The sequence below is a fragment of the Aquila chrysaetos genome, chromosome Z, assembly GCF_900496995.4.
Source record: "Aquila chrysaetos chrysaetos chromosome Z, bAquChr1.4, whole genome shotgun sequence".
NCBI lineage: Eukaryota > Metazoa > Chordata > Aves > Accipitriformes > Accipitridae > Aquila > Aquila chrysaetos.
Genome location: NC_044030.1, coordinates 86,255,016 through 86,278,742, shown reverse-complemented (window position 1 = coordinate 86,278,742; position 23,727 = coordinate 86,255,016). Strand labels below are relative to the sequence as shown.

At 41.5% G+C, this 23,727-nt stretch overlaps 1 protein-coding gene across 4 annotated transcripts in view; it reads right to left on the bottom strand.

Annotated features, from left to right (window-relative positions):
- Positions 1–23,727, bottom strand: part of DCC (DCC netrin 1 receptor) — a 573,034-nt gene that overhangs the window by 12,677 nt on the left and 536,630 nt on the right. For all 4 annotated transcript variants that reach the window (XM_030005494.1, XM_041121032.1, XM_030005495.1 and 1 more), the window contains exons 24-27: positions 18,586–18,812; positions 15,984–16,100; positions 11,857–12,012; positions 3,369–3,581 (exon numbers count right to left, since the gene is read on the bottom strand). In XM_030005494.1, the coding sequence (XP_029861354.1) occupies positions 3,369–3,581; positions 11,857–12,012; positions 15,984–16,100; positions 18,586–18,812 (713 nt within the window). The remainder of the gene's footprint in view (positions 1–3,368; positions 3,582–11,856; positions 12,013–15,983; positions 16,101–18,585; positions 18,813–23,727) is intronic.

Sequence of the window (23,727 nt, the reverse complement as noted above, 5' to 3'; positions counted from 1 at the left end):
GATCTCCTATAAAATATCAATGGGAAGGGCTTAATGTGAAGAGTTCAGATTTACTGGGCTCAAGGGAAAAAAAAAAAAGAAGGGCAGGAAAAAAAAAGAAGAAAAATGGCAGATTTAGCTCTGGATTAGGCTGATGTCATGACCCAAAACCAGGAGCACAGCCTTTTTGATATTTATTCATATCCTCATGGCAAAATCCCCCACAACTGAGTAATAATCTCTGTATGTCTTTTTTATGAACCATATGATAGAGTTTAACAGCTAATTATAATGCCACTACAGAGATATACTGAATAGATAAAATATTAGAGGAGACACCTCCTTTTAGCATCAGGTCAATCAAAGCCAAGAAAAAGCCCTGCGCTCATCTATTTTCTGGGCAAGATCCAAAAATTAATTTCGATACTAATATTGCACGAGGGCCAGTGTTGGACATCAGCTCCAGGACTATAATCTAAATATACAAATATATCTGGAGCTTCATCACGCTGCTGGCTGCAGGGCGGGCGGCGGGGCTGGTTGAGGACCGGAGGACACGACTGCCTGCCGTTTCTCTTTAAAGGGAGATATAAACCTCACAGGGCTGGAGGGAGGAGAGGCTGCAAACCAGCAATGAACGGATTTCAAGGGAAATCTCCACTGAACTTCAGGTTCCTCCTTTTTAAAGTCTTTGCTGGAAATCTCTGGATCAATCTCTACAGTTCTCTGCTGCTTTCTCCCCTTCTGAATTCTGCAGGATTGTTCCATTATTTATGTGTTGTCTGAAAGGATAAGACAGCTGATTGACATGCATTTAAAAAATAGGACAGCAAAGCAAAGAGTAGTTTAATTGGTTTAAGTGATGATGAGTCCACTATTTATTGCCCTATTACTTTATTACACAGGACATGCAAAAATGTCTTGAGTTTGAGAAAAATGTAATGAAAAATCAAGTAATTCTATCTATCAGGTTAAGGAAAGTAACAGGTATTCCAGTGTGGGATTTTGCCAAGAGACTTTTAAACCTGAGATGTCCCTAAGTGGGGTGTGACAAGCAGACGTGGTCCGTAAGGGAATCGTCTCAGCTGGCCTGCAGAGAGCTCGGCCACCCCTGCTGTGCCAGTGGGGACTAGGGAGGAGTGACTGTGCAGGGACGTGTCCGTCGTCTCTTCTAGGAGGTTTGTTCAAACACAGAAATACATCACAAGCTTTGTCAAGTCACAGATGTCTTCAAAGTTTCCCTTTCCTGGGTATCTAGCTATGGCTGAGATGATATCATGCTCATGGGTAGGATTAAACACTCAGAATTGCTGGTGAAATGAAGCGCTCTTTCTTGACTTCTCTTCCTCAGTGCTTTCTCTCTCCACTCCCATTTTAAGTGAAAAGAAGACAGATCTGGGTTCCAAAGGAGTGGGATTTGGGAGTGGGTACAGAAAGATCAACCTAGTTTTGAGGGATCATGTGCAGGACCAGGATCGGTTCTGCACGCCCCACCGCCCAGAGGCACAAATAGAAGTTAACAATTACAAAGGAAACCTTTCTCCAAGAAATTGGTAAAGGAGACAACATCAGTCTGGCTAATGACTCTGAGGACAAGTACATTGAGAAAAGCAAGAGAAGCCATACATAGAGAGAAATAAATAGCCCCCAACACCACAAAATAGCTGGAGGCAGATCAGAAATGAAGTTATTCGGGAGTCTAAAAAGTAAAAACTGTGGTTTCAGTATAACAGTGAATACAATAGTTTGAATGCCATATATAACCCAGCAACGTGTTTTTGTCTATGTGACAGAGTCCAGAAAAACAGATTTTTTCATTGCTTTAGCATTTGCTTTATTTCCATTGCTTTATGGCAGATTATTGCCATAAACTTTCAGTTCTTAATTTTGCCTAATAACAAAGTTCTACACATTGTTTGTAGGAAACATTGCACCTGCTTATATGAGATTACTTACTGAAAGAAAAGGCAATTTTGTTTTTCAGGATGACGGGATTCTTTATGAAGATAAGTAACATGGCCCGACTTCCTTTCTCTTCACCTCGCCTCCCAGTTATAACGGTTAAAATGTAAACTCTGATTGACTTAGAGAACAAATAGTCCTTTCGAGGTAATCAGGCTTACTCACTAGAGTAAGACAAGTAGAATTGGATCCTCATAAAGTAAAATGCAGTACTACATAAAGATGAATGGACTCTGTTATATATAAAAAATAATTCAGCAGCACTATTTGGCAAAAGCAGTTCTCCAATAACTAAGGATTTATCTACTTCTGTCTGCTGTCAGAAACTGGATTACTTGCTGATGGATAGCAGGTGCTTCCAGTAAAAATTCAGAGATGTTTTGGTAGCTTGCTTGTTGCAAACCTCAACCTAACATATGCTGTATGGCAAGAAAGCTATGCTCGGAAAGCAGTATTAGAATAGAAAAGAGTAAAGCTGAAATCTCAAAGGTTGCCTGAGCCAAACTGGAGATTATCCAAGCTAAAGGAGTAGGGCAAACAGTTAAAATGAGATACCAGTCTGCAATCCCCCCCCCCCCCTTTTTTTTTTTTTCTCTCGTAGTTAGGGTTACCAAGGCAAATAGTGTCACTCAAATTATACTGGTTCACATGAAGAACAATTCTAGTACTGGGCCTACTTTACAAATAAAGCAAATACAAGATACATCGCACAAATGTTCTCATTTGATCCAAGGGTGAATTTTTAAAACAGCTCTCTAGAAATCGTGCTGCTCTGGGAACAAACCCAGAGACGAGCTGGAGAGGCACCGTTCCCTCTTGCTCTGCCATGCCTCCCACCCATGACTGAGTGTTTCACTACAGCCATATGCAGCCATTTAATCTAAACCTGAAACCAGCCCACAGCTTCGTTCAATGGTGGCACTATGCTAAAACCTTTTTTTTTAATATATATAATAATTTTCTTTCTGTTCCTTGCACGCTTGCTATTTAATTTTTAAGTAGTTTGCACACTGGAGTGGATTGCAGTCAGTTCTTTTCCAGCATACATAAATAGTTCTTTCATTATCAGAAAGGCAAGCCTTGAAACAAGAGTCAAGCATTTGGCACTGGTTCAAGTTACTGTAGCATAACAGGAGACTGGAAACAAGACCAAGTGATTAATTCGGCATCTCATTTAATTCATTTTTATCACTTACTTGTTAACTCTGATTTTAAGCTATTGCCTTGTTCTGAATTTTTATTCCAGATTGCCAGAATGAAATACTGGATTATTATTGTAAAACTGTATATATCCACTTCCCATTCTGTGAGCTCTTACAGATAATTTTTCAAGGTATGGGACAGTCTCGTGCTCTCTATTTTCTCACGAACTGAAAGTCAGTGGTTCAGATGAGTGGTACCGGAGACTTTCCCCCCGTCACTCTTACCTGTTTGAGACAGAAGTGGTGTGTAAGGGACTTTCGGTTCTATTGCACTCATGGGCGGAGGTAGCAAGGGGTTGGCAAAGCTGCGGAGAGGGTGCGTAGGGCGGACGCAGGCGGTGGGGATGGTTCTGCTCGGGGCGTCCTCGTTGTTGGAGTGCTCAGGCTGCGTCTGCGGTAGCAAGGACGGCTGCTGTGGTGCTGGTCCTTCATTAACAGCTGCAAGAGAACAGTCAAAAAAAAAAAAAAAAAGAAAAAAGAAAAACCAAAGGACTATTATTGATGTATTTTTTATGTCTCATTTCCTACTTTAATGGTCGTTTTCAACAGAAGGGACAGCATTAGCCTCCGCCCTTTAAGAAGGTGCAGGAAATGTGTAAACAGTTCCATCAAGAGTTATTGGCAGACGAATTAAAAACCAGATGTTCCTCAGAGTGGCCATGTGCCATTTGAAGCTCAAAACATCTTCCTTTAAAAAAAAAACAAAACAAAACAAAAAACCAAGCATGATACCTCCTTCTCTCTAGCTTTCCTCTCTATGTGCTTTTAAATACTAAAAATCAATAAACACAAGAATACATCAAGTGGAGATTGAAACAAGCTACGACTATGGAAACTCGTTATGTTCAGCATGACGGTAGTGTTCTAGTCATAGTGGAGAAAAGCTGGAGACAAAGAAAGGACTTAATTAATTTCCACATAACCAATCACCAATACTGTTTTTCTTGAGACAGCTGTAACATTTAGTGTGCCAAAGCAATAGGTTTCTGTTTTATTAGCCTATATTCAAAGTCAATTCTTCAGAGATTTAAATGTTGCGTATCAATCTTCTAAATATAAAGGACAGCTTCCCTATGTTCTGCAGTGTTTCTTAAAAGAAGCTTCCAGTATCAACCTCTGTCATGGACTTTCCATGCCAGAAAACAGAAGCAAACAGCTGAAGTACTAATGAAAACAAAGGCTGAAACAGAAAGAAAAGCCCTTTATTTCTGCAGCACTCTAGAAACCCACGTTGTACCCAAACTACGAATTGCAATATGATTATGGTTGTATAAGAGTTTTAAGGATGTGTATGGTCCACAGGGTTGTCTAACACCTCCAGTATTGTGAATGCCAAAAAAGCTGATTTGTGAACCGAGTTCTCTTGAAACAAATTAGATGCAAAATCTTCTGTGTAGTCTAAAATCAGAGTATCTTCTATGGAGTGTGTACAGTGTGGTAGATGTTGCGCAGGAGGAGGGATAGAAGAAGACAGCAAGAGGCAGGATGCACGCTCACGCATCCCGATGGCATTGCCCAGATTTATGGCACTGCTCTTTACCTAACACTGACTCTTGGTCATGAAGAGAAACTCACTGCTGCTGTGTACACCAGGACACAATACCGTACCACGTTAGTCAGACTTTAAGAAGTTTAAGAGAATAAACAAAGACAGAAGAAAGAATTCCAAAGAAAACATTATTTTGTTCTTGTAAGGGAACTGTAACTGGAATAAAAAAAAAATATTTAAAATCTCTTCCTGACCACTATGCCTACCATGACAAGCCAAACTAGTTAAGAATGAATTACAAGGACTGGTAAGTGTAAGTCTGCTGTGGTGCTTTACGGATGGCAGCAAGAAGTTCATTTCCCCGTGCCACAGGAAAGAGCCTGCCACTTCTATTTTGTTCCTGCTGCAGGAGAAGAATAAGCGAATTGAACTGGAAACACCACCTCTTATCTTCTTTTCCAAATCCTGCACCACGAGTGCTGTTGAGGCTCCCCCGGAGCTCGGGTCCGCGGCCTCTCCTGGCCCCTCTTCCAGCTCCTGCCCCACCGCCCCGAGGAGCAGCACTGGAGAAAGCTCTCCTCTTGGGGAGAGTGCCCTCAGGGCCTGACGTTATTTGCAAGCAAAGGAAGCAAACTGGTTAGTGAAGAGCCTGATCACAACAGGAACTCCTTTAATTTGAGCATGTTTGTGTTGTCCAGTGTCTCCACAGTACCCATGCTGGCCAGCATGGCTCACAGCACAACAGTTAATCATGCAGCTTGTGGCACAAAACAGAAATCTAGGAAAAGCTCAACCTTTTTCCAAAGAAAACAACCTTCCTGACACATAGCTATCAGAATTAGTTATTATACTGGGACCCAAAAAGCTCCAGAGGATCTGGTTTCTTTCAAAGCCTGCTGCAACAACCAGAACTCATTGTGCAAATAACATGCAATTACACAGCCAAGTCAAATCTCAAGGCATTTTATAATAATTAATGTCAAAGTATATAAGTAATTACAACCTACTGAGTGGCAAAACAATTTTGAAAAATGGAAATGAGGATTTCTCCTCATTTCCACAGCCCCATTGCTTGTTCCTATGGCAATATCACAGACATCCCTGGCAAAATTGAACACCACGGATAGGAACCCAACTACAGGATCTGACTAAGGTCAAAATCATCTACGGTTTGTAAAAGTTTGCTCATCTGTGGCTCATTTCCCTTGTTTTCACCTTCAAGGCCCTTTGCGTTATCATGCCATCGCCCTAACTCTGCTTCTCCATTTCCTTCCTTGCCCAGCAGACCCCTCTCTTTTCTTCTCTGAGGACTAAAATTCTCCTTAAGGAAGCCAGAGATACTGAGGTTATTTTTAACAGGGTAGAGTGGGAACGATAGTTTGGCTCATTCCACCCTTACTCACTGCCCACACATTCAAGAAGGTGTCACAGCGCGTTGGTGCTCCAGGCTACCGTGGGCATTGGGCTCTACTCTCCCTTCACTCTGCCCTAGTCAAGGAAGACACAAAATAGCCTGTGAGTCTCACAGAGGTACACATCTGAGGTTACAATGCTTTCTGGAGCAAATCCTTGGCGAGGTCTTTGCTTAAAGTAAAAATAAAGCCTTTTGTCTATCTATGCTCTTAGCCTCAAAACGTCTTTCAACATGTTCGTCAAAGTCTGAACTTCCTATGGAGCCCAACGCTTTTCATTGTGTCCTTAAGGACAGCTCTTTTGGGAGGCTCTTGACCTGTTTGGAGAAACAAGTAGACCAGACACTTACTGCTACTCGCCATCAAATACCTTCTTGGTATTCTCTGCTCTCAGATAACAAAGCTTTATCAGCTAGCATCAGCACAACAGTCTGTGCATTAAAAGGCTATTAAATTACTGCTTTACTGTATGGGTATGTTTTATCTTAAAGATTTAGTTGTAAAATCTAGAGACCTACATAACCATTATTGCATAAAAGATTTCAGCTTATCCTCCAGCTATTACTGAAGAGAAAGGTGTGATGACTCTATTAAAATAAGAAGCTAGAGGTGGGATTTAAATATGGAAGGTAAGTGGTCTAACAAAGGTGCTTCATGCTTGAGAAGACTTTTTCTAAAATAAGATGTGCATGCTTGCAAACATAATGAGAACCATCAATTTGCAATTCACTCAAGTCCCTGCAGGAAGAGAGGATGGATTGTTTATTTGAAGGATGGATGAAGATGAGCACATCGCTACTGCTGCCTACATCACCTACATCAATCCGCTGCCTAGCAGCCAGATACTTGCCTTCATACACCTCAACAGAAGTGCCCAAGAATTCTAAGTATTTCTACTGATCCAATTATTATCTCATTTTTTTACAGAAAGTTGACACCCAATCGACCCTTAAGATGAAGCAGATAATACCATGCTGCATTCCCGCTGTGATCTTTTGCTCTTGAACGTAGTAAAATATTTTGCCAGAGTAAAGAAAATATTATGCTCTACATGAAGATCTCTTCTAAAGCCCAGTAAAACCAATTATCGTCTCATTACTTTGGAGAAACGCTGAATAAAGCCCTGTTTGCATTCATTTTATATGTGAGGAACATTGAGAATAAGCTTGCTTTGAACTCCAATAGACATGGACACTGCTCACCAAGCAGAAGAACAAATATCTGATGCAAAGTCTTTTGATCTTCCCTTTGCTTTTGCATAACTGTTGGTTAGTACAATGCTGTTAACCAGTTTAATGAACATAGGTCTCTGAACATATTTTTACATTGTATATCTTGTATTAAGAAATAACTCTGGAAATAGTCCCCCTTGGATTTGTAGCTATTGGCTCTGCCACAGTCTGAGGTAATGAAAAAATCAATACGGATTGAAAACAAAAGGTAGTAACAATTCAAAGTATGTGATGGTAGATGGGGACTTAAAATGACTGAAATTTATTCCATACCTGCTAATCACTTTCTGTGTATTTTTGAACTTATACAGCTTGTAAATATCACGTGACTAAGACTATATACCTGTATAATGCTAACAAACCAGGGCCTCGTTCCTGTTGGGATCTTTGGATGTTACTACAGCACAAGCAGTAATATTTTTTTAGCATGTTTATTGTCAGGTTACTACTCTCGTGCAATTTTAGGTAGATCCCAAAGAATACTTTTGAGGAATACTTTTAAAAAATTGCTAATCTAAAGCTGAATCATGGGAAGATAGCAGAACCATTTTTAAATCATATGTGGCTAAATCCAAAGAATTATGTACTGAAAAAAACAACTTGCTTTGCTGACGATTCACTTTCTAGAGGAAAGCAAAAGAAGTGAGGGGCTAAGCAGGACCTTACCCACAACTCCAGTACAGCTCTCACCCCACTTCTGTGAGATGTTGCAACCCCTGCTGAACCCAAACCGGACTGTTGAATAAAAACGACCATTTCCACTAAGTCCAGAATGCAGTTTCTATGGTAGAACGGATTTAAGCTTCCCAGCTGGGTGAGCTCACTGCAGAGCTGACTGTTCACAGCCAGAAAGCCAGCTCCAAGAGGAAATGTGCTCAGGAAATATTTGCTTTAGTGCATCTCACTTCAGCAGATCAATGTTAAGTAGAGTTCTCTCTATTCCATAATATTTTTCTATGGCTATCTTACTCTAATAAGATCATTGTTGTTTTACTGTTCTGGTTTACAGAATTTTCAATCTTTCTTTTTAATACTAGAAAATAAGTTATCTTTATTCTTAAAAAAACATACTTTCTGAACGTCTCCAAGTTTTCATCATGTGGATTAGGAGGGCAATTACACTGATGAATGGCTCCCCCTAAAAACCGGTGCTGTTAGACCAGTTGTAGTCTTTAGGGTTAGCCTGAAGCAAAGTACGCTGCCTCCCATAAAAGTGCGATCAGGATGGGACCAGAATGCAGTCTGTTTATGCTGACCAGAGTGGGGATGGGGATGGGGCCACCTCGGTACCTCCCAAGTGGAAGATGGTTTCCTCCAGCTCTCTTCTTTCCCTACTGGAGACCGTGATGGCTCAGCATCTCCAATAGTTGTGGCACAGGGAAAAAAAAAAAAAAAGCATATTCTTCCTTCTGTAACACATGGCAAACTAGGCATGTCACCACCTTCTCCTACCTGTCTGGATAGAATTGTGATCAGCAGGTGTGACAGAGATCTGGAGGAGCCTGGAGGAGAAGGCAAGCTGCGGGAAGGATTGCTGACCCGATGACAGTCACTTTATTATGGCTCAGAGATGTTTTCTGACTGGAAAAAACTGATATTTAGCAATTGTATTTTATGCCTGGTAGCATCATCAGCGGTAGTCAAACAAGCAAGACAGCTTATTATTCAAGCTCTAGCTGGGGCCTGACTCTCCTTTCCATTTTTTTTTTTTTTTTAGTTTCCTCTTCAGTAGAACATTTGTCCTAAAGATATGTTGCAGCACTCAAATCTTTGGGTCAATGAAAAAGGCCTTCAGAAACAGAAAAAGGTGTTCAAGCATTGTCTGTACGGCAGGATGCCGAGCAACACCTTCGCTAATGGCGTGGCATATGATTTATTCAGGCATTGCTACATCTTGATCAATAGGGTGCTCGGTCATGCAGTACCACAGGTAGGCTCTATCTCCGAGGAATTATTGCTGGGCATTTCTTTTTGAGACACAGCTGCAATCGGTCAAGTATCAAGTGAATTTTTCACTGAGGGGTAAAACACACAAAAAAAGCTTTATGTATTGTCTCTATAGTCTCTTTAACTGCTAGTTGCTCTCAACCGCATGATCATATTAAGAAAACGGCCAAAAAATAAACAAACTCAAAGCGTTAGAGTAATTCTGTTGATCTATCCCCATTCGCTGCTGCAGCGAGGTGGTCGGTGAGGCAGTGGGAGGTGAGCTGCAAACGAAGCAGCTGTTTTTCAGTCGGACGCGCTGGAGATTGACCACTCTTCCAGATGGGATGACAGCATCGGCGCTGGCGTTTGCTGAGAAAAGCTTCAGGCGTCATATAGAAATATACTTTTAGATCCCTGCATCCCTCCTCCGACTGAAAAGTAACGAACACTGCCATTACATAAACCTAGTGAACTGCTTGGCTGGTTGTGACAGTGTCAAGTGTCACTGGAAAACAAACAAACGCTATTTCCACGTCCTTGTCTGTGCCTTCTCTTCGTTGCCGTGGTGGTGAAAACGTAAGGCACAGCGAAGGAAGAGAATATTTCATTTGGAGGTATTTTGCATGATCCGGGAGCTTTGGAAGCCGATAGCCTTCGCCAGAGAGCACAACTGCAATGGCTGTAACAGGTTGTCATTGCAAATTGTAACAGGCTTAGATAATTTTTTAAACACCACACAGTCTTGATTACCTAGACCTCAATAATCTGAAATAGCCATTATCCAAACAAGGCTATGTCTACCGCTTTTGAATTATTTAATGGGAAATTGCCCAAATTATCTGAAATCTTCACTGCATGAGTTTTTTTCGACGCCCATCAGGTCTCGTGAATAATTAAAGCTGTTTTGTATTCAAGCTTCTTGCAGGGAACTTTTGTGTATTAGCAATCTTTAACTCTCAAGCATGCCGCACTTGAAAGACTCGGGCAAACCCACACCTTTCTATACGTACCTTCCTCCAGGAACTGCCGCTGGATCCCACAGGACTTCAAAGACATTCCTCTTTTTGAAAATCTCATCTCCAGACTACTGCATGTGTAAATCTAGTGGCTGGTTCAGGCAGAAGCTGAACACACCAGGGATGTGTGATTTTGGGGGTTACGCCTAACATACCCCTCAGCAATGGTGTCCCAGCCACCACTTTGGATCTGAGGTCGGAAGATGCTCAGGTCCTTTGTGAGCAGGTCGAGATGATGGCAGCTGAGCAAACAATTCAGGCTTCAATTCTTTTTCTTCCATTTTCATGATCAGGCAAAGGGAGGTTAATTTTATTTTTATTCCCCAACATCTAATGTATGTCAAGCAAGAAAATGAATCTACTTTGTTTCCATGCATTGCATTTGTGGTGGGTTTGGTGTTAATTTAAGCAGCAGACCAAAACCTGATTACGCCAGCAAGGCCCTTCAGAGGAAATTGCCATCTAGCTTTGAAAGGACCTCAGCAATCACACTGAAGAGAGGGGGAATGGCATTAGGATGATGACTAGGACACCTGAACCCACCTTTTACCTACAATCCCACCACTGGATTTCAATCACCGGTCCCCAAGGACCTGTCTGAACTGACTGAAAGCAACAATCAAATAGGAGGAAAAATCAGTCATTTCAGGATGAGTTCCCTGTGGACCAGCAGCACAGACTCTCTGTGATGTGAAAAAAATACGTGTAACAGACTGACATTAATCTGTCAATAATTCAGACTTGATATGCAGTAGAGTTAAGGGAGAATCATAAGAAAGTATCAGCCCTCCAACTATAATTAATATGCCAGAGCACGCTCGTTAGGCTTGAACAAAGAACAGATGGCTGCCGGTGCGGCAGAGGCTTACAAGGAAGTTGTGAAGGTGAGGCTGGGGGCTCGCGCTGCGTGCGTGCGCTTTCCCCGGATCACGATAAGGTGAAGAATAGTTACGGGAACACACAAACCACAAATTATTACTGCAGAGGAGCAAATGTGAATATAGAGCTCACTCGAGAGAAGAGATGAGTGATGTGAGATGGGATAACAGTATTCACGTGTATAAAAGGATCTGCAAAAGGAAGAAGACAAACTGTTCTTTATGCCCGCTATAACAAAATCAAGAAACAACTGGCTTAAATTTTAGCAAGTTAGATATTAAAGAAAAAGTTTCTAACAGCGAGGACAGCTAAGCCTGGGAAGACACTGTGTGGAGAGGTCATGTAAGTGCTATCAGGGATGATTTTAATGAGTGATGATACTAGATTCTGCCTTGGCATGAAGAAGAGCTCCTGAAGACTGCATTTTTCTGGGAATAACCTTATGAATAAAGCAAAGGAAATTATAAGTACAGTGAAATGACTGACAAACCTGCAGAAAAGACAGGATTGGATTAGAGAGGCAGGGACTTTTCACTTTTAGGGTGTTCAGTACAGACTGGAAATTGCAACTGGAGCTGCTGCTGGAGAAAAAGCAGCCCGCAGCTGGTTGCTGTTACCCAACCAGACTTATCCTGCCTCCCAAAAAGCACGGCAGCAAGATTTGCATTGGCTACAGCTTATACATCCCAATGACAAAAAGCAACTTATTTCCAAGTACTTTAACAGCAAAGAGCAGAAGAAAAACACTGTACTGACTTCTTCCAGCTCCAAAGGTCCTGTCCACGGAGAGGGTCGGAAACGGCACCGGCCGGAGGGTGAACTGCGGGTGCGGGTATCCGCAGGTCGGGGACGGCAGGATCCCGGGGTACTGGGCACTTTCTAGTGTTGGCACCGGAATGGCACTGACCACAGCTAAAAGGAAAGCAGGAGAGAGAGATTACATGAGTGCTTTTGGAAACTTAAAAAAAAAGCCCTTACAGGGTCAGTAGGGAACCAGAAACAACCACATTTCCAAAGCAAAGTATCCAAATCCTCGGTATAAAACATGCCTCTGCCCACAGAAGCCGCCTCTGCCCACAGAAGCCACCTCTGTATACAGAAACATGCCTCTCCGGTATACATTGGATAATTGCAAGTGCAGTCTGCAATTACTTATCTGTAAAATTAAGTAGCTTTTTGTCTGTGTTCCAGGTATTCAGCCACATTTTGAGGGGTGCTTTATATCCCTTGACAAATAAGTGAGAAGGAATGGAGCAGGCAATTTAAGGGCTTATTTCAGTTGTCTAAGCACACACAGGTCCCCAGTGCCTTTTCTGATGCCTTAGGAGAGCCTGCTGCCCTCAGCCGCTGCTCTGGAGGAGCGTGGGCTCCTGCAACTCCTCCGACACGTCTCCTTTATTTTCAACAGTCAATGCTTGAAGAGCGGGTGATAATAACGCTATACAAATCATAGATTTCTATGTAGCTTTCAGGAAAAACTTGGAAACTCTCATTAAAGTTTTGCCCAGCTAAACAATAAGCAGAGATTTTTGGCTCGTTGCTGATAAGGTTTGGCTTATCTAGCACCTTTCACACGTGAATTATAAACAATGCTGTAAAATTCAAGACAGTCATTACAATTACTTCGAGCTCCTACAACATCCATTACGCAGAGTGGCGAACTGGGCTACCTGCCCAAGGTCACACAAGAAGCCATGAGGGTGCCAAGGTTTTACGAGGGTATTTTTAAGCACAGGGCTTTCAGCGAGACAAGGCTGCACTTCCAGAGGTAACGGACCAGTGTGGAGATGAAGAAAACTCATGAAGCCATGCTAACCTGGGTGATTTGAGCTTCAGAGTTGTCTGGGTTCAACTCACCCACTCTTAGAAGAGAATTTCTACTATTCAGACATTTCATTTTGTCTGTATAAGACATTTTTATTGACAATATTTATAACATGGCTGCTACAGTGAAAAATATCACTCTTTATTGAATCCTATTAAAGAACAACTTGTTTTTCAAAGTCCATTCCTTCATTTCTTTTCAGGGTGCAGATACCTAGCACTTTAATTTTTAAAATAAGACAGGATTACTATTCATTGCAGTACTCTATTGTAGAGAAGCTGGAGAAAAGGTAACATCAAACATTTTCAATAAATCTTTGCAATTTCAAGCAGATATGACAACAAATCTGTTCTGCCATAGCCTGTCAGCAATTGAATTTGCACTTAATATTGATATACTAAGACACTGAAAACAGAAATTCCCTGACCAAATCATGGAGCTACCTAAACACTGTTCTACATTTAAAATGTAGTGTATCACGTAAAAAAGGCAGCACCCGAGAACAGCTTATAGAAATGACAAAGTAGGACAGTTTGAATTGTATTCAAGCACCCCAGAGGCTGCCAAAGGAACTGAGTCGACATGTTCCTATTTCCCTGAAAAAAAGAACTGTTGGGATTTTCTGCAATTTTAGGGAGGGGCACACACAGAAAAAAAACCTCCCCACAAAACATAGCAGAAATCTCTCTCCAAACTGATGTACTCTGTCAGCATTTTATTTTCATCTTCCATAAGTAAAGATTACAAACAGAAAACAGGGGAGTTACAGGTGCAATACTTGAATGTGATACCCTGCAAAGACTTTCTCAATTATTTTTCTCTGTAAATACTCCTCTCCATACAACAGCCTTGGTATTTGTGCCTGCCTGTATTTCAGTAGCATTAGAGCCATCAAAGATATCACTAAAACCTTATCAAATTTATCTGGTTTATGCTCCTTCCACTTCAGTAAGCAAAGGCGCATTATGGAGTATATTTGCTCTCACAGACTGCAAATACTGATTATTGAGATGAGAATGAATACTTCCAGATTTGGTATTTAACAATTAAGAGTATGTGGTTTTTACTTCAGAATTACGATGTTGCTTCTTCAATCTATTTAATCGCTCACTGCTGACAATTTCTTTCAGTATCAAGCAAACAGAGAGAAATTAATTAAAGCATCTAATCTGACAAAGCCTCAATTTTACCTTCTGGGGAAAAAAAAACATATTCAGCGTAACTCAGCCTGCACAAATGCACAAATAAGACTTTTATAAATCTGAGTTTAATTCTTTGCAAACAATTATAATATGCTGTCACTGTAGATTAGATTGATACTGTTGAAAATATAAATAAATAGAAACGAGGACATCATTCCTCAAAATGCATCATTTGACTGAAAAAACTAAATATGTTTAAGAGCACTTTTATCTCTAAGCTGCACGTAGAACAATGTTGACTTGACTTTTACTTAACTACCACTGCTATTGACCCATTGTAATTACAATTGATTTGGTTCTGATTTTGCTTACACCACTCCAAGTCTATCCCTTTTCTTGGACTGCTGCCCTCCTTCAACCCAGGCCAACCCAGCGGGAATCCCACTGAAAAAAGGGCAAATTGCCTGATTGTGAGATTAGTGTGGTTACAAGACAGGAATATTTCCCAGGACACGGCCAGGTGGTGTAAGAGCTTTCTCCGCGTCAACCCAGAGATCTTTCTTCCAGATCATAAAGAGGGTGGAGGCTGAAATGTGGTGACACATCCAGCCCAAGGCGTGAAGAACTGGAATTCAATCTCTCCCTGGGCACCTCTGGTTTATCCTTGTAAGGGCTGGGTACTGAGGCTGAGCAGCAGGACCTGAATCGCACACGTAACGAACACAAATTAAGGGAACCAGTGCTAGCTCCTCCTAAGTGATTCACTGCACAAAGCCATGGTAGGTTATTCCCTCTCCTCTCCTTCACTCAGTTCCTTCTATTTTTTTTTTTTAATATATCATTTATGATGTGCCCTTCCACAAACCTACAAATAGGCACTTACATTTAACTGCCAGAGCTAGAAAGATGAAATGGATTTCTGTCAGTATATGTTCATTTTTCTTAAGTCAGACTACTTACACAGATGTACCAATTCCTATAGATTTTTGATCGGATCTATTTTGTGAGGTCAAAGGTAGAACTTCTAGCTAAAAGCTGAGAGCTACCAAGAGATTGATCACAGGGCTGCTCAGAGGAAAGGTGGAGACCCAAAGCCTCATGCTCCACCGGGGACTTGATCAGTGCCAAACCCTCTCTCCGGTGCCTGCGGGCTCTCACTTAGCCCTTTCCTTTGCTCAGATGTGAAACAAGGTCACTTCAGAAATTTTAATCAGTTCTGCAGGATGGGAGAACCTAATGCTCTCCAGCCTTCCTGCCTTTCTTGTGTACTTTGCTGCTTTGAAAAAGATTCACTTCATCTATGAAATTTGTTCAATGATAAACGCTCTGTGGTCACTAAAATTGAACACCTATTAAAAATATCTTTTCTCCTCGTTTACTTGGCTTTGTAAGAGAGCTGCTCCATATTAAAAATGCATATAGGGGCATGGCCAACGACTATAGACAAAAGAAAATATAGCAGAAACTGCAATAATGTCCATCTGATTATAATTATTGCTAGTAATAATATCATCACAATTTACATCTCTGTATTGCAAAGTCTTCTGCTCTGGCAGCTTGAACTCTTACCCCCCTTTTTCAAATTTTATAGTAGGGAGACAGAGGGATTTATCCATCACTATCCACCTGGTAAAAATAGACACGATGACTCTTTAGGCTTAACCTGGGCTGAGTCTAGCAGAAGTATGATTTCTGAATTCTCTCCATAGTTTTCCCACTGATGCGTTGTGAAGCCCTGGCAAACTTCCAGGCCTTTTATGGTTCTGGGTTTTTTTAGATGAAGAAAACATTGCTAATGCTATTTAACTTTATGAGGCATAACTAGATCATATTTGAAAGATCGTACGAGATCTTCAGACGGGTGAGCACGGCTTGCGGGGTGCAGAAGGGGGCTCGGGGAAGGTCCCGGTACTCACGAGGGTTGTTTGGTTGTGAATCCATGGGGATCATGAGCTTGGCACGGGTGGCTCTGCGGGCAGCAAGCGAGCGCTCCAACGTGGACATGCTGCTCCCGACATCTTCTGTCTCAGGCCCTACAGAAAAACAACACAATAGCTCAGCTGAAAATGCTGTAAATGAATGTTTCTCTTCACTTTATACCTAGCAGAAAGACCAATAGGGTTTTTTTTAGAATTCTGTGGTTTTAACCAATCATTAAATATCACCACCTGCAAAGAGCTGCACAGACTATTTTGGCTGCCTTCTCTGAATAAAATCATTGCATTTTTCTGTAAGAGAATTAAGACAGCATGTCCCCTTTGACTCTGAAATTATCTTGAAAACCCCATTCACTTCATAAAAATGTGACATTTTTATTGTAGCTTCCCTGTTACAAACATACTTTAAAATTAAAGTATCAAGACCAGAAAAAGGCTGCATAAATTCAGGTACCCACAAAACCTGGCAGCCAAGAACTGGTCTTTGAAATACATCTGAAGGATGAAAATGACCTTCCTTGTGAGATACCACAAAGTCCTATGTCCTGATTGTCTGGTAATTCACGGTGGCTCTTCCAGCCTGTGCATCTTGTTTTTTCTACAGCAACCATGGCAAGCTGAAGATGTGCCTGGATCTTCCCCTTCTTTGGTCCTGGATCACAACTAGCACATCTACCTAGATCAGAGAGCTGAGATACGCTGCCTGATGTCCAATCCAATCCAAAACTGTCTCAGCAGCTATATATATTAAACTCTCTGTTTAGCTACTGAAATATGGATGCTCTAACTTAGTCACATTAGTATAGGATATTTGAAGTATTCAAAGATTCTAGAGAATACACTTGTCAGAAGGAAAGTGTGTTTGGAACTGGATGTTTAGTGGAGTGAATTGCAATGAAATAAAAGCTGTATTTTTCTCTTCATACCTTGTCTCACATGAACCTTATATTTATGTTACTTTTGCTATTTTAATAAATCATGGATTAAATTAGTTTAATACTGTCATACAGGTAAGCTTAATACCCACTCAGACTATTCACCTCTGATGTACCCAAGTGAAAACATATTCCTTGAAAAAGAATTATAAAAAGATTTGCATGAAAAGACTTTTTTTTTTTTTCCAAATCACTCTTCTCTGAATTGCAGGACTGAAATGCCAAGTCTTCTATCGATGGCCATTCAGAGACCTAATTGCTAGTGAAAAGCCAGGGACAATATTACTGAACTGTGTATTACAAGGGAAGAAAGATAAAGGCGTTTATTTACGGTCCAAGGCATTTACACATAAAATACCTAGCCCGGCCTTTGTCATTAACTTGCTCATACGCTGTGATGACTTCCTACCATGCACTCGCTTGCAAGCCTATTGCAATCAATGGAGCTCTCCCACTGACCTTTCTGGGCCCTGGATCAGCTCTCCTGATCATCAGCAATAACTGTTTAGGCAAAGGGAATCTTCTCGTTATGTTTTCCCAATGTCTAATATAACAAGGACCTTTGCATTTAAAACAACAGAAATCATTGTCACAATTATCTTCTAAATAGTAAACTATCAGCCCAAAACACAATGTCAGAGAAAGAAAATTCGATCCATTTAGAAAATTGAAAACTGTTCCTTCTTAATTTTTCTTTCCCTGCAAGAACAAGAGCTATGGAAAAGGGATAAAAACAGCAGAGGTATCTGAAAAAGTCACCTTCATTATTTACAGCCCCAACCGATATTTTGGAATTATTTCACTCTGTCACCTACAAGCAATGTGTTCACGATGAACTCAAGACAAATATGTTTATGCTTTCAACTTCCATGCTGTGTTTCGCCCTCCGTCCCCCTCTGTACACACCACCTGCCTCTCCCAAGACTTTCTATTATTATGGTGGAAAAAATGTTATCAGCTAAAGTGAAACCTGGGGTGTGCTGTGTGCACTAAGGTTAAAAAAGGGGGAGAAACCTTGCTGAAACCACATTTTTCTTACAGAATTTCTTTCTTCATATCTCAGTCTCCCTGGCCCAAATTCTGCTCCTGGTGATGCTGCTGACCTTCTTCCTGATCATGTTCTCCCTTTGCTCCATTTTCCATTTCTTTTTTTCCCCCACTTACTTCTCCATGCCCCCTTTTTCCTCCCTGTTTTTCTTAGCACGGTATGCAAATTTAACAACATTCGACTTCCAGTTGAATTCCTGAACTTAAAAAATTAGAATGGTGTAAAAATCAAAACTGATGGCTTTTCCCCGTCTGAAACCACTGCAAAAATCATCTAGGAACGTCTCTCCCAGCACCCATAGCAGAGCTGGCAATTCTCCCAATCTCCTCCTGGATCTTGCCAGGTTTTGCCCTCTGCTAGAAACTCCACGTGCTGGGCTAAGGTCACTAACCACCAATATCAAATTAATTTAAAGAAAATTTATATGCTGGTGATGGAGAAAAAAAAAAATTGGAGTACATGGAATGGGGTTGGACTAGATGACCTTCAAAGGTCCCTTCCAACCCAAACCATACTATGACTCTATGATTCCAATTTCCCCAAATCTCCAAGTGAAACCCAAGCAATTCCTGTCTCTCCTGCCCTCGGAGCCCCTCACCGGGCTGCGGGGTGCTCTTGCTGCCCAGCTGCGTTTCCGACTGGCTGTGGCTGACGGGGGTGATATCCTGGCAGCTCTGCATCGGTGAGTCCCTTCCTGCGGGATCCGAGCCCGTCGGCTTCTCGATGTTCTTCATTTCCATCTCCTCGTGGTGTATCCACAGATCCGGGGGTCTCAGGTCCTTCTGGCTGCCCTTCCTTTTACCAGCGCTATGGGTTGCACGTTTCCTGCAGCAAAAAAAAAGATCAAAACTGTCACGTAAGGACGTTTTTCCCCTCCCTAAGACCAAAAGAGTGATGTCTCCTCATCGGTGTCTTTCTAAGGAACCCCTCTGGTTGTGTCCTTCAAAGGACAGCACTTCTCTTGGTGTGGTCCTCAAAAGCTTGAGGAAATTTTAAATGCTTCCTGCAGTTTGCTCCAGGGGATGGGCATGGGGCTCAGCAGGGGGGGTCATTTTTTTGCACCCCCTGATGTAGAAACTGGGGAAACCCACTCTTCCTGGAACAGAAGGAAAGCAGCCAGTTTCATCTCAAGACAAGCAGCACTTGTGGAGTGCCTGCATCTAAAAACAGCCAGTGAAAAATGCTGAGCCCACTTCTGCCGAGTTATGCGCATCTTACACCTTCCATAACTGCGTACAGCATAGGTTGTATTTCTTTAAATACACATTAAAGCAGTATTTTTATTACAGAAAAGCTCAGAAATCCAGAGTAGCATTTCCCAGAGCAACATTAACTCTCCTCTCTCTATGCACACATATTACAATACGCTCTCACGTCAGAGGACCACCTCCTCCGGGGAGCACACCGTGCCACGAGGGGATGGCACTGCTCCGCTGCTCTCCGACTTTCACCTCCCCTCGACTACGCAGGCTATTTATAACAAAATACGCATGTTTTTCTATGCTCAAGAAAAGATACACTCCTTAAATATAGAGCACAATGTCTAATTTACAGCTGTAGAGAAAGTCTTACCAGAAATCTATCAATTTAAATAACTGAAAGAACAGTTTTTCTGGCTTATTGTTAAGGTTTTTTTGCTCAATAATCCAAAAGTACTCTTGCCCCTGTTTTTTTTCCTCAAAGTACTTTGTGAAAGGAAAGTCATATTATTGTTCCAAGTGGAAAAGTAGAAATACTTGTGATATACACAAAGCTGCAGGCAAATATTTTCAAATTCATGTGCACTTTTAGGTAACAAAAAAAGAAAACCTTGATTTCCAGGGGTACTGAGTGCTCTCAGCCACACATTACCCCCGTTGTACGCTCACCTGAAGGGAAGGCTCTTTCCCAAATCCATGGAAAGCAATGCAAAACCTCTCACTGGCATCCCTAGGACTCGCGCTGTGTGTGTTATTTGTGTAGGTGTGCTCAGATAACTGCCCTTCCCATCACACGCTGCAGGCAGTATTGTGGAAGGTGACATGGGGTTATTTTACCAGAAAAAAGCTTGAGGAAATTTTAAACTAAAAGAAACTCCAATTGTTTGAATCGATTTCTGTTCTTTGCTAGTTTCTCAGCCTGGTCTAGAAAGCAAGAGATGAGTGTTACAACTACGTGCATCACCAAACATTTTGCTTTCAAGAGGAGGAACAAACACGTCTTATAATTTAAAATGTCACCAAGGGCACAGCCCTGTCTCATCCCCAGAAGCTGACGGCAATGACATTTTACTTCAGCAGAAATATCCCAGTCCTCAAACTGCCACCCTTAAAGGCAGAAATTGTTCTAGGCCCTTTGACTGGTCAGTACCCCAAAACCTCTTCAAGGGTCAAAAGATTAATTTTAAAAAGTGATCAGGAAAGTTAGCGGTGGAGGAGAGGCTGGGGTTGGACAGAGGTTTTTGTTTATAGCCCACAAGAAATGAGAGTGTTGGCTTCTGATCATAATGACTTCCTATGTTTAGTCTGTTACTTGCTAATTGACAAAACTTAATAATTGAAAACGGTAATATTTCAAGGAACAGGAATAAAGAACATGGAATAAAGGCAGTTCTATAATACCTTCTTGTACAGACCCTAGTACCATCCTGATTAACACCTACAAGAATAATTATGAGCACTTTCATTCAAACCTTAACGTATGACCTGCCTAAAGGTAAAAAGTAAAGTTGTTTTTTCTGTCTCATTCAAAAAAAGATCATAATTTTGGTTCTAAACAAGGAATTACTTTCTTCACTTCAGAATACAGCAGCTTTTTTGTCACTTTCCATTGAAAATAATTCATTTCTCCAGGCCTGAGCTAGGCAAGAGAAATTTCAGCCCCAAAGTAATTTTATACACAACTCAAAATAGGTGGTTATAATGAATGTGTCATTCCAACCACAAGTACAAAACCGCTACAGCAATGATATCATTTAAAAATATATGCAATGATCTAGCTTGGTTTGCATTGTTTTTTCTCACAAATTATTGATGTTCTGACAGCCCATGAGTAGCAAATTGAATCAGAGCCAGGAGTGCATACAAGAAGGTCATCAATAACAAACGAAAATAAATCTTTCCCTGGAATGTTTTGTTTTTGCAATGCAGAAGTTGAGATTCAGCTTCTGAAAATGCATCTACTCTCATTTTCAGGGGGAGGCAGGATCTTTGCTGCACCAGGCAAGTACATTTTATCTATAGAAGACAGTCATAAAAGCTTCAACATCAGCTTCAAACCTCAGCTGCAGCAATGGAAACCGATGCTTCGGAAGTTCGTGTTGAGATTTACAGCAGGATTCAAATTTAGTCCATTACCCATTTTATAACTGGAGCAGGGGTTAGGAAGACAAGAGTTTGGAATTGAAAAAATGATCTCAGATGGCAGCGTTTCTGTTGTTGTTCAATTATTTTACTACATGAAATGCATCCAGCTTGCATACCATAATGATATATATTTTTTTTCCTAAGGACGGATATAAAAACAGAATTCAGCTCTGCCCTTAAAATATATATTATGGTCATGCGATCTTGAATAATGACAGCAGAACTTAAGCTGTACTTTCAAAATAAATAAACTCTCTGGAGAGGACACTCTTCACTCTTTCGCATTGTCTGCTTCTATCCTTTCCAGCACACCACCGCCTGGGCAGTGACTTCAGCCATTATACAGCACACCCATAAAGCTCCTAACAACATACACATGCTACATAGGATAATTTTTCAAATACTGCAGAGTGAGATTACTCTTCATTGCCTTCATTTTACAGTTACATCACCCCAGAGAAAACATTTAAGGTTATAACAACTCAGCCTAGTTTCTTTTTTTAACAACAATTGAAGATGTCTCTATCTGAAGATCTCAGAAATTGTTCTCCTGGGCAAAACAAGTTTTTGCTTGTAAAAAAACCATGGGTAACCATCCAGTCCTGGGCCGATCGGACGGCTTTTCTCATGGAGCAGGGACAGTTTCAAGGCAGGACACAAGCAACGGCCCCATAAGCCGTAACCACCTCCCGCGCGAATCCTGAGCCTCCTGCACTGTTGTTTGCAAAGCACTTTGAAGATACTCAACAATAAATGCGAATATTACTTCACCTTAATTATCCTTCCAATGCATGAGTTATTATTTTGTATTTTCTGCTCTTTACTCTTAACTTGGCAAAAATGTGCACTTTGCCTTTTGGGCTATATTAAAGGAAATTCAAATGGTATAGAGGTCCTGTCCAAAAAACAACAAAAAAAGAGAAGAGTACAAAACAATTCTTCCTCCAGAAAATCTCCCCCAGTGTTTACAGATGAAAAATTATTTCATGTTGGCCTCTCTATTTCCTGCCAGCTGTCCTGAAAAGCTGAAACCAGTACCTGCCTCTCCTATCACCTGGCTTCACGGGCCTCTCCCCCATGGTAAGATCCAGCCTCACACCATCGTAGAAGAGATGGGGCAGAGGCCACCGCTAACGAGCTTCCCCGGCGTGGAGGACAGGCAGAAAACCAGGAGCATCTCCAGGGAACGCAGCAGTGAAATACGGAGGCTCTTTAGCGGCTGCCAACTCATTCCCCGTTAGTTTGAGTTTGATTACGCTTCGGTTAATGCCTCCTCCGAGCCTTCCCAAATGTATACTGACACATCCCTATTACTTATATGGGACTTAAACTAGTCTTAGCTCATTTTTTGCAGCCTCTTTTTACACCGCTCCCCCACCCAGCATCCTAATTGCTCGGGCACTTGTTCAAGACCATGCTTCATTTTTAATGGCTTAAATATGCACTGTTTACCTACCAGGCTCGGACTACATGTCCACCCTCACCTTTTCTCCTGTGGAAATCATAACCTCGTGTTACCAGTCCATAGGCTAATTGTTCTGGCACGTTACAAATTTTTGTTACGCCTCGAAGCCTTAAAAAATTCCTGGAAGAAGCAGGTCCTGCAGTGTATGCTGTACAAAGTGGTATTTTCCCTTATTTTCAGATTCAGCTGGGATTCATATTCTCTAAGCTTATCTCTGAACTGACCTGCCCGGACCAGGAGTGCCCTGAAGGACGGAGCTGATGGGTGACCCCATCGCCCATCCTCCCTGGCACCACATCAGCCGACACTGCCAGTGCAGGACGGCGAGCACCTCGGGCTGCGGAAGACGTAATTACGGTGAGGGTATGAATCTCAATTACTGCAGGAGCCATACGTTCCCCTTATGCACAACTGGGTAAGTTATTGCACCTGAATCTTTACTCACATTTTTCTCCCCTATTTTTTACTGGTGTCAAATTGTCACAGGGTTTGTATGGCTGATATTTCATTCTGCCCTAGAAGGCAGAGACAGAAAATACCTACTAAGCCACCTAGGTCAGTACCAGGTTGTTCTGTATAATATGCTTTATTGTGCTTTGTTCAGCCAAGTTTTAATTAACTTAAGAAATATGACTTTCCTCCACTGAAGGCTTACAGGAGATTATTCCATCACCTGCAAGTTTTTGCTCTGGGGAAGGACACATGCATTATCCAACAAGACTTGGCCTTTACCCTCACTGCAGTCCTTTTGTTCAGTAGTTCATCGGTGATTTTAAACTAAGAACCAGCTGCCAATAAAAACCTGAATCTAAACTCTTTGTGTCATAGTGTGCATCTCTCCAGGCAGGTCAGAAACAAAGTCATTCCCACCAACAACTTCTGTTTTGAGGAAATTCAGGATTTTTCCTGTTGTGCTAAACTTAAGATCCGT